Raw genomic sequence first — 11455 nt, 5'->3', positions numbered from 1 at the left:
CTATTAGTGTGGGTTAAATATGAACATATGGTCAATGACACGTTGACACTCAAGTGCATGAAACATTAAAGAATTATAAGTTTTAAATGTATTAACACTTAGAGAAAACAAATAAACATAACAAAATTATGAAATTGAAAGAGATACTAAAACTGTAGTGGCTGTCTGCGTAGGTTCGAGTCTCGGGCTCGGCCAATGTGGATATGTGAGAAAGCTTGCCGGTAGCTTCTCGTGGGTCGGTGGTTCTTTCCGGGGGTTTCCCGGGTTCTTCCTCCACCATTAATACTGGCCGCCATGTATAGCCTGTCTTGTGCTGAAAAATGGCGTTAAACCCTAAAACAACAACAACAACAACACATAAAACTGCAGTGATACAAAACATCTTGATGATAAAGGAAAACATGTAAAGCTCTTATCAGCAAATGACGTGTTTAAGAGGTGATTTATTACCTTATCCGCTCCTATACAAATAAATCAAAACTAAAGCAAATGTAAATGAACGATGACACTCCAAGCATTCAGAAATAATAAAACCCAATAGCACAACACGGAAATCCAGATATAAAAATACCATTGCTTTTTTTATATCCGGTAAGGTGTGTAGTACATATGTAATACAATGATGCAGTTGTGATTTGAAGCATTACGTATCCTGAAGGAAGATAGAAGGTAATTAAATATAACAAGTCAACAAAATAAATCATCAGGTAACCAGGCAATACCACCAAACAAGTTAAACATTTTAGGAACGCAATGAAGATGGATATTATAACAGAATTTATATTTAACTACATTTCTTATGTTCATATATATACATAACCTACAATGTCTACAACTAAATTAATTAGATATTGAAACAGAGGAAGATCAAATACATATAAATAATGTTAGTCTGATTGCTAATTCGTTTAGATTATTTGCAAATTGTCTATAAAATAGATACTATAAGTAAACTTTAACTTTATATTAGTTTTGTACAAGATGTTTTTTCATATTTCAGTAAGACATATACATTAATGTGTCGATCTCATAGAACTATTAACATAGAATTAAACTAGAAGCGATTAATAATGAATACATTTGTGGATTGCATTGAGGCGATCAATTCCAATACATCCATTACGACGTTGAGAAAATATGTTGCAGCAGAAAGCATCGCAACATATTATGTCATTTTTCATGTTAGATCCTTACAAACCTAACTTCCATGACAGTCACCACATATTGCAAGGCAAGTGAAATTCAAAAACGTTTAAACACACAGTTGCCTTGAGCAATACGTAATAAACGTTTCTCACGTTCTACATAAGCCCATGTTCAATGTCAGGTAGCTTTTTCGTTCGGGTGTTAATAGGTTTGTGACATTATATTACTTTCTACACATTTACTTTAGAATTACGTATATACTTGAAAAATAATGTTGTTAATGAATGAGCAATTGTATAACAAGAGCCAAGCCATAATATTACTATTAATACTACTACGATTACTAATACTACTAACGACAGTCACAACATAAATTAATCTACTATTTCATCAAAATCTACTAACCGGTTAAATATAATAGAACAATACAGGAGATAATTACTCTGGTCAAATACGACCTGAAATGACTATCCATGATTTCGTGACCTCATGACATTTTTGCCTATTATGACATATATCTCCAGCTATTTATGGTGAAACGATTGTACTCTTGTTTTCAAATGTGTTCAATGCAAACTGTACTCAAATGGTAGATCAATGTTGACTTTATTCAAACTGAAATAATTCGTTCGAAAGCCGTTCCCTTTAAAAGTTCAGCATCACATGGGATTTCTAGCGAAAATCAATAGGGTTTGTAACATTTCAAGAAATTATCTATTTTCTTAGAATCAAAGTGAAAATTTAAAAAGAAATTATAGTAAATTAAATAAATAATTGTCCTAACAGTTATATTAAATGCATAAAGACGGTATTCCAAAGGAATATCAATGGTGTTGCGCACTGGACGCGACGGTGTACCAGTAGCCCGTAATGTGCCACAATACCTTTGATGCATCACACTGATATAATTCAAAATATCCCTGAAAAACATTCACTCTAATTCCAAAATAATAATTTAGTCCGAATTAAATATTCTTGAGCGCTTTGTAATTCCACTGATTATTATAAATAAATCAATTTGCCCGATCAAGAGCTGTTCACAGCAATAAGAAGAGTTTTAAAGTAGGCATGAGTAACGTTGAAGGTTTTGATAAGATTAATGTAATGTCTCTGACTTTGATAGCATCATTAATTTATTATATTTATAGACCATGCAGGATGTTTTGGTTGATATTTCATAATTTTATTCCAACTTGGTTGCATGATTGATTGCAACTGTATGTCTTGATATTAACCACGTGGTTTTTGTTTTAAATTATGACTCAGGTATGAGCCATCTTCACTAACGTATTTATTCTTGCATAAAAGAAGCACCTAAAAATATAAATCTGCTGTGTGTTGGACAATACAGGGTGTGGAAGCGACTGAAATGCAGCTCTTTTTATCCTTGTTCGTGGTAGTCATATTGCTGTGGGAACACTGTAAGTAAGATTTTCGAATACACCTTTACGTCAGGAATAATTCGGTTATTGCCTCTAGTCAGTAGCTTTTAAAATGGCTGCAGACACGGAAGCAAACTCCATATATATATATATATATATATATATATATATATATATATATATATATATATATATATATGTGTGTGTGTGTGTGTGTGTGTGTGTGTGTGTGTGTGTGTGTATATTTGGATGTGTGTATGTGTGTCTGTGTGTGTGTGTGTCATATACATTGCAATCTTGCATCGAGCCCGTAAGCATAATCATCAGCCGCAGAAAATTTAATATCCCCACTCAGGTCACATCATTGTCACAAATATTTGAGTATAAGTTTTGGAATCGTACCTTTGCTTAAAACATTAAAATTGAAACCATTAGGATTGCTAAACATTTCCTGCAGAATCTTGTGTTCTACATTTCAATGCAACCTTCTGTCAGGCGATGGTCAGTTTTGTGTTTATTAGATTAGTACAAATTTACACAAGAGAAAACGACTGTCTCTTATCTTAATCTTATATTGGGCCAAGAACCAGTTGTCACTATCGTTATTGATATCACCACTACAAAAATGCTTACTGTCCTCAATGTCATCATCATGACTACTGCTATGTCGAAACTATTACCAACCGCAAAACCCACTATAATCATCACAAAAATCTTTTCTTATTGATCAATAGATATTAATGCCATGATCGGGAAACCGGGCGGGACTTTCTCTTAGTGCAAACATGTTACCCTAAGAAACCTAACTACACCATATTAATAGATAACCCCTAGCAACCAGCTTAGGTCAACCATGAGATCTTCAAGGATACCACATAGTAATTAATTGCAGCTTCGACATTTGCCTGAACAATGCTTATGTCTTCACTTTGCCCTCATATATCCCCAGGTCATGTATCTACCCCACTCCGTTAATGTCATTAGCATCGCAATTTTTCTTCTTTCACATTTGGTTATGTCCGTTTATACAGTTTAATGTGTCGCTCGAAGCAGATGAAGTGGTACATTGTAACAACATTGTATGTCCCATTTTCTTTTAATATCTCATCGTCATGTTGCATTGTTTGCAATATTTTCCAAATGAAAATATGAATTGTTTGATAGTGAACTCAAATTTGAAGCTACATCATTTTGATTTAGATGGACACAGTAACACACAAAAATAGGTTTCATTAAAAAAACACATTAGAGAATTGCATTTTCTTTCTCGTTGATAACAGGCAAGACGTCAATAATATTTTAGAGCGTATGCATACCTTTCCAATGAGCCTCATTTCGTAAGTTAAAAATGCAATGCTATTCGCAATTTTGGCACAATTTTGTACTATAAAAATTTGACAAAAACAAATAATATTATGTTTTGATATTTTTCTGTCTCAAATTATTTTTTATGATTTCTTTGTGTTTATGATTCCTTATTTGCATGCATCTTGGTTACTTTATGTGTAACGTATATGTCCTTTTAGTAGACCGTGATCCATGTTTTCTCTTTGCAGGTATTGCAATCTGTCCGGATGGAAGTGTCAGTCATTTGCCGTGCAATCCGAGACTTCAGTTCGTATGTCCAGAGGGATATACCTGCTTTCCACCATTTCCACCAGCAGGAACTCTCGGCCAGTGCTGTTTAGATAGTTCGCACTGTATGTATTTCTCTTTTGTTTCTTCTTTTCAACATTTCTGCCTGGGCTGTTTTGTATTTCTATTTTGTTTTACTTCTGAAAGGTTGCAATTCGCGTTGTAGTAAGGAATGTAACAATACCACCCAGGGGAGTTTTGTTTTCTGTTTATTTTAGGTGTAATTACTAGTCCTAATGCTGCCATGTTATCACCATGAAGCTACAGCTGCATTCCGACATAACGGTAACATCTATTATCAGTGGTTGTCACATAGGTAATTATCTTTGCAGATTGATATGATCGGCTGACGCTACACATATAATGATAAAATCATACCCGCTTAAATCGAAGATAAATAGCTGTTGTTTTGAGTGCACTGCATAACTTGACTTGTATCTCTTGAAGTTAAACTGAAAGGCTAAACGTACATCCATCTGAACTCTGGTCATCTAAAGGCCCGCTCGCCGTCCCCGCTCCTCGGGGGTGTAATACTCTTTCTCTTGAAATATCACACATCATTGTGCAAACGCTTAGGTGTTAATATAGGTTTGTGTTGCATATGCGTATGATTGCATGATATATAATACGGGATCATTGGTGTTTGACTTAAAAAATGATGACACATTTCAGGAGTACTTACATGTATTTTTCAGCTGACTACACTTGTCCCTTTGGAAAGCCCTTAGATTATGGCAATCCGGGAGGTTTGTTTAGATGTGATGGCAAAACACCGAACTCAAAATATTGTCACCGTGGTTATTACTGCAAGGCCGTGGAAAGGACAAGCACGAGAATAGGAATTTGTTGCCTACGTCAACCCTAATTGGCAGAGGACATCGTTGAATTTTCAGAACCCGTATGTTACAAGTTCATAATGTTATTGTTAAAACATGTGTTATAATGATAGCTCGACGTCAGTGATTGAAGTTTGACGCATTATACAAAGATACGTATAAGGTGTACGAGGTTGATGGATGGTTTGTTTTTCATTCCATTCATAGAAACATTTATGGTCCAGCGCAATTGTGAAGCTGAAAATAATCGCTCTACTAAATCTGGTCTACGTTTAAATACAAAAGAAATAAAATCATGTGAACTTAGGTTAGTCAAAGAGACAGTCAGGTGAGTTAATACATATTGAACATGGTTATCACGATATCCTAAAGCTGAAAACAAGATGTCCTTTCATATCTTGATCAGTCTTGCATATACGGAAACGTCCTTTCATTATGTGTAAAATACTTGAATGTTAGTGGCATAATAAATATATTGTCTCAAAGGAAGTTCAGTGGGCAGAAAACTGAGTATTTCAACAATGTGGGTTCTATACGAATCACAAAGAAATCTGATTTGCATTGATGAAAGTTCTTTGTACGCATGCATTTTCGTGCATGAAGCCAACAGATTTGTGACGGAAATATTAAATAATGGCCCAGGAATGGTCACGAGAATTATTCGGCAATGTACATGAAGCCATTTTACAATCTTGAACCGTACACTGCTCGTTGTGAGTCTTTGGTCATCAGCATTTATTTCTGTGATCTCGTTGTATTTAAATTTCAGAAGAGGTTGCTTTTGTTACCTTTCAGTATCGATATGGCATATTTTCATACAATTGTTTGGTCCACTCCGAGCTGTTTCAAATATTAAAATGTGGTACTTTTGTATTTGACAAATATACACGATATCATGCTGCTTAGATAAGTAGAACGTTGCCCTTAATAATACTACATCATCGACCGTTCCGGTGGCCTAGTGGTTAGAGCGTCCGCCTCGGATGCGGGAGGTCGTGGGTTCGATCCCCGGCCGAGTCATACCAAAGACTTACAAAAACGGTACTAACAGCTGCCTCGCATGGCGCTCAGCATTAAGAGGTTAGTGTTAGGACTGGTCGGCCCGGTGTCAGGATAATGTGACTGGGTGGGACATCATGCTACATGTCTGCGGCATGATGCCCCAGTGCTAGACATCACTATAAACTGCCACATTGCAGACATCGTAGCGATATGACTGAAAAGTTGTTAAAGCTACGTTAAAAATCCAAATCACATCATACATACTACATCATCGCACAATGGACTATTTCCAAAATTGCAAAAGCACCAAGAAAAACGTGCTGCAAACAACGGTGTGCAGCTATTATGGATCAATTGAAAGTGTGTCATTAAGAATAAAAGTGTCACCGAGTGTAACTGTAAAATACATTCCCAGTTTACTTGTCTAGCTTAGAATATGCCCATACCTATGTTACATCAGTGATAGATAAACAAAAATAACTCAATAAATAAAGAAAGAAAGAGAGAAGGAAGGAAGGAAACATTCTGCTAAATTCAATAATATCTGTATCAATATACATTTTGATTGATCACTAAGTGAATATCGATACTTTTCATATTAATATGAGCTCCAGTGAAAACACGCTATTATCCAAGTTTACATACAACGAAACCGTCACAGAAGAAAAAAATGATTGCAGGACTGTATAAACTACATCAACGGGAAATATACATTTATAAATTAAGAATACATCTTGTTCTTTTTAGGTAGGTAGTGAAAGGCTCTGACTTGCCAGAATGGATTCAGGAGCAATAAATGATAGTTTACAATCAATGTTTCCATCGATTCACATCTTTGTCTCGACAGTGAATTTATTTTGCTTGTCTTTTTGATAATTACTAAAGAAGATGAACAAAATGTAACTTCATATTATGTTTATATTTTATTCCCCGGATCAAAGGGTTTCGATGAAAATAAAATATTACTCATTATTGAATTAATAAAATACAACTCATTACTGAATTTTTCACATATTAACAATCTGTTATGTTTGTATAACTTTCCTTTGATGTTGATTTTGTTTCAGGGTGTAAAGGTTAAAAAAAGTAAGACATCCAACAACAATGTGCAACCTGATTAAAATTAACTCCTTTCATATGCAGTCTGTTAACAACTATCCACATTAGAACTCTCATTTTATTTTATATCGTCTGTGTTCAGCAGCAGAGAGAGTGAACATACTACTTGTTTTAAAGTCCATTTATGAACATAAAACTTCATACGAAGAACATGAAAATAAAAAGTCAATAACGTCAGACTGAAGCCTCTAACAAAAACCGCGTTTCTCTTAAGAGTCGCAGAAGCTACTGAAGGGTCTTCTTCTAACGTTAACACATACTACTGAGCAAACTGAAATGGGAGAAAGAAGAACTAAACATACATAAAAGATTTTTAGAGATCATTCAAATGCAATAGCTGCCGCTCAACCTCAACCATCTCGTCAACCAGAAGGTGCTGTTGGTGAAGAATCAAAACCAGTACCAAGAACAAAAAACAAGAACAACAAATGAAAGAAAGAAAGAGTTAAATTGATTTAGTATTTACTGATTAATATTTTCAGATTTACTGCAAGAGGCATTGGTTTAATAAGAGAAGCTGAAGAACTATATCAAGTTTCAGGAGACGGTTATACAGAACGAAATAAATACCTAAGATATGATTATGTTAAAATTGCATCTTTTGAACAATGGTGTAAATGTGTATTTCGGGTTCATGATTATACAATTCAAGCACGATGTGAAACATTTAATGAATATTTACAACAACCAAATGAATCTCTTGCTATTACGCACTTGCAAAATATTCAAAGACAAGTATTACCACCAAATTCATCAATCACAACTTTCTCAACGAGAAAAATATCTACATCTAAAAGAACAATACAAACAACTAAAATTACACCAATTAACGTCAGGAAAAGCGAAGTTACATCTGAGTGTTTAGCAATTATTAGAAAAGCGAATTATGATGATAATGAGGTAGATATTGCTGCAAAATATGAACAACGAAATAAATATTATTTATAAACTGAATATAGATCTTTGAAAAAAGATGATTGGATTAACAATGTAAATTTTGCCAATATGAGTCTTAATCCTGTTGATGAACGTGTTAGAGAAAAATATTTGTTCAGCAATATACAACTAAAGTAGAACAATTACAACAACAGAAAGTAGAAGTAGTTGTTCTTAGCGAAATATAAAGAGAGAAGCAAAGCGCCAGTCAAGAAACTGGAAGTGGCTTTTCTAATTAAGTTACTTGCCCTGACAGTATTCTTGCCAATGTTGAACGATTAGAATTCCGATCGGAGGAAAACGAGCTGGAAATAATTCTTCAGAAATTATTAATGAAATATTTGATATTCGTCAAAGATTCTCTACAGGCGGTATTATGGATAATAATGTGTACCAGTCTCTCATTAATGAAATGGTTAATGGTTGTTGGAGCGATTGAGAATAATTAGATCAGTAGGTTGGATATTAATAAAATTATTATACATAATGTCCAACATGGACCTATAATAACCAGAATAATAAATTCACGATTACCGACTTACAAAACGATCTACGGAGATGGACTTGGTGATGTTGTTAAAGGTTTATTAAGAAAATAGTTCCAAAAGCAAAACCGCTTTCACAATAATTACGAATGAAAGCTATTTATGTTATTTCACGATAAAGTTATCAATGTTGTTGGAGATGTTGCCGGTAAAGCATTTTTATCAATCAAAGAAAGATTAGCTCAATCAATACGAAGAAAGCCACAACCATTAAAATTACCTAACATTGAAGTTATGCCTGTCAATATCAGTAAAATAATAAATCAAGCTGAAAATAAAAAGTTAGCGAAATGGGTTGTTAATGAAGTCGTTCCTGCAAAGTTGACTAATGAAGGTATTGTGGGCTATTGCGAGTTATTGACGTTCCAGTATAAAACATGTAATTAAATCGCTCACAATATTCACAAAGTCATATCATCATGTTAGTGTCAGTCTGCTCCGGGTCAGATTTAAAAAATTCAATCAAATTCAGTAAAACACTAGGGAATAAAAATTGCACTGCAAAAGATCAGATCACAGGTAGTCATTGTTAGAACGACAACAAGGGCATTTCACCAATACCAGACAATCAAAAACAGGCCTAAAACTCAATTTTTCGAGGGCGCCATTAAAGATTCCATCAAAACTTCTTGTTCATCTTATTGCAGCTATACCAGTTGTAATTGCCGCTGCCGCTCCAGCTGCTGCAAAAGCAGTTGCTCTTGGTGCTGCTGGAACAGCTGGTGATAAACGTGCTAACTTAGCAATAGATAAAGCAACAGAAACATGCGTGTAAAAGAGGAAAGATGCTATAGACTTTCCAGAAACCCTTATCGACACCTAAAAGGTTTGAGAATTCCAGGAACAGTTCGATAGCTCTTGATATGTGAAATTTTGATTTACTTGATACTGCTAGAACATTAAATATAAAACCTTCCGATGTGTTTTTATGCATGATCAATTAACAAAAACCCAAACAATATTGAAACAGGCATTATTCATCTTAACAAAAGTTCTTGTCATGGTACTCAGTTGGTTGTAAACGCAATTGATCCACTTGAATTATTTATTTTTGAATCTTATGGGTTGTCTCTACCAAAATACTTTATAAATTACGTAAACAATAATTAAAACTTCAGTCTGGTATTCAACATTTCCAACACAAATAATAACAGATCCGCCAGTATGCGGCCGTGAAACAATTGTTGTACTCGACACTGTGTCATCATCAACATTACTACCTCATCAAGTCGTACACGATTATACAAGTAGACGGGTCATTTTAAACATATTTTAAAGTATTATGGTTGATATTTACGGAAGATCTTCCTCTAAACAAAATTAAAAACCGGCAGAATAACTTATGAAAATGAGAGTGACAGATAAGTGATGAAATATCTGAATTATTAAATCTTGCAAATTTAAATTCAAACGAAGTGGTTGTATTTCACGATAAAAAAGGAAAATTAAAAATAATCAATCTTTTATTGAAACATTGTATCGTTACAATTAATGGAGTAACTGAAAACGGTGTGGAAAAAAAATAAGCAGGGTGTAATCATGTCAACGATATTAGATAATATGCGTGGTCGAGTACAAAAATCCGTCATACAATGACAGGTTCTCTCAAGATGTCTAATAAATAACTGAACTTAGAACTGATTATTCTAAGTTATCTTAGAATCAAAAAAAGATATATTAATGAAAGTTTTGGAAGTCCACCGGTCATCGACATTAAACTTTCTGATATAATTTTTTTTTTACCGACAGTGTATTATAACCGGTAGCGTGTGGACAAGCATTATGGCCAGAAGCAAAATCTCGGCTTGATTTATTATTGGTGTCTTAAATTAGTAGCTAAATTCAGACCGACTTTAAATATAATGAGCATTCCGATCAACGATCGACGTTTGCTATATAATCAAGCACGTAAATGACCAAAAACCACTAACAAATATCGTTTACGAATATACAGTAAAAGTAAATAAATATCGCATACGTGTAGGTGTTGTTCACATAATTGCATATTCGGCGTCTGTTGTTATTCCTGGTATCGGCGTATTATTATAAAAATAACTATAACATTACCGACAGCTGTAACAATTTGGTTTTCAGCTGCAAGAACGCACAATGCACACATTGCATGATTACATTATACAATTAAACACAGCGAACCTATAAACCAATCAAGTCTTAGTGATGGAAAAATGTCCGATTTTGAGGTTCACAATAATGATACAAATTTATGCCAGATTTTGAAAAAAAATTAATTACATTAATAAAAAATATTAATAGTAATAATAATAATAATAATAATAATAATAATAATAATAATAATAATAATTACTTAAACAAATTGTCGTTATTACAACATCGGCAAAATTACAATGATACCAGTAACCTCAACTGTTCCAGAATTTATTGTTATCTTTCCAACTGCTATTCCAGCGAAAGAAATAGCGCTAGCACTGTTACGAGTATATTACAGCAAATAATACTCTTGTATTTTCATATAATAATAAATATGATGTAACTCCCAATTATCAAATTGACTGAAATCCCACAAGCAATTATCAAATCGAACAATTCAAAGACGAATTCCAGCTGTCACTGTTCACGAACCAACTTTGTTAGTTGCGACAGAAATAAATTTGCGACATTATGTTGTAAATATTTATCAATCATTGATCAAATCTGTATTAGGGTGGCAAGAAATAGCATCAGAGTATAAAGGACTGCCAGAAACAAAACGAGATGATTTCTCCATTAACGAATTTTTTAAATAATAATTCCACAATATCGAGAAGTAAAAGGATGTCTATTATACTTTTTCTCCGTGTATTTTATCCTGATTCGAAAATCAGTGGGATAGTTA

The 11455-nt window shown here is 33.8% G+C and overlaps 1 protein-coding gene across 4 annotated transcripts; it reads left to right on the top strand.

The window, feature by feature from the left end:
• The first annotated feature begins 2416 nt into the window (after positions 1–2416).
• LOC149793988 (uncharacterized) lies at positions 2417–9517 on the top strand. Of its 4 annotated transcripts, none has more exons than XM_089967917.1 (4): positions 2417–2567; positions 4085–4228; positions 4859–5061; positions 9249–9517. In XM_089967917.1, exons 1-3 carry the CDS (start codon positions 2516–2518, stop codon positions 5026–5028), a joined length of 366 nt encoding a protein of 121 aa, XP_089824043.1. In that variant the 5' UTR covers positions 2417–2515; the 3' UTR covers positions 5029–5061; positions 9249–9517. The 4 variants fall into 4 exon arrangements, with proteins under 4 accessions (XP_089824043.1, XP_089824042.1, XP_089824041.1 ...); XM_089967916.1 differs by lacking the exon at positions 9249–9517 and adding an exon at positions 7069–7701; XM_089967915.1 differs by lacking the exon at positions 9249–9517 and adding an exon at positions 6749–7004.
• Positions 9518–11455: the final 1938 nt, after the last annotated feature.

The sequence above is a fragment of the Sinohyriopsis cumingii genome, chromosome 8 (genome assembly GCF_028554795.1).
Source record: "Sinohyriopsis cumingii isolate HCF-2022 chromosome 8, ASM2855479v2, whole genome shotgun sequence".
Lineage (NCBI taxonomy): Eukaryota > Metazoa > Mollusca > Bivalvia > Unionida > Unionidae > Sinohyriopsis > Sinohyriopsis cumingii.
Note: the sequence above shows the minus strand (reverse complement) of the source record. Positions and strands in the feature narration are given on the sequence as shown.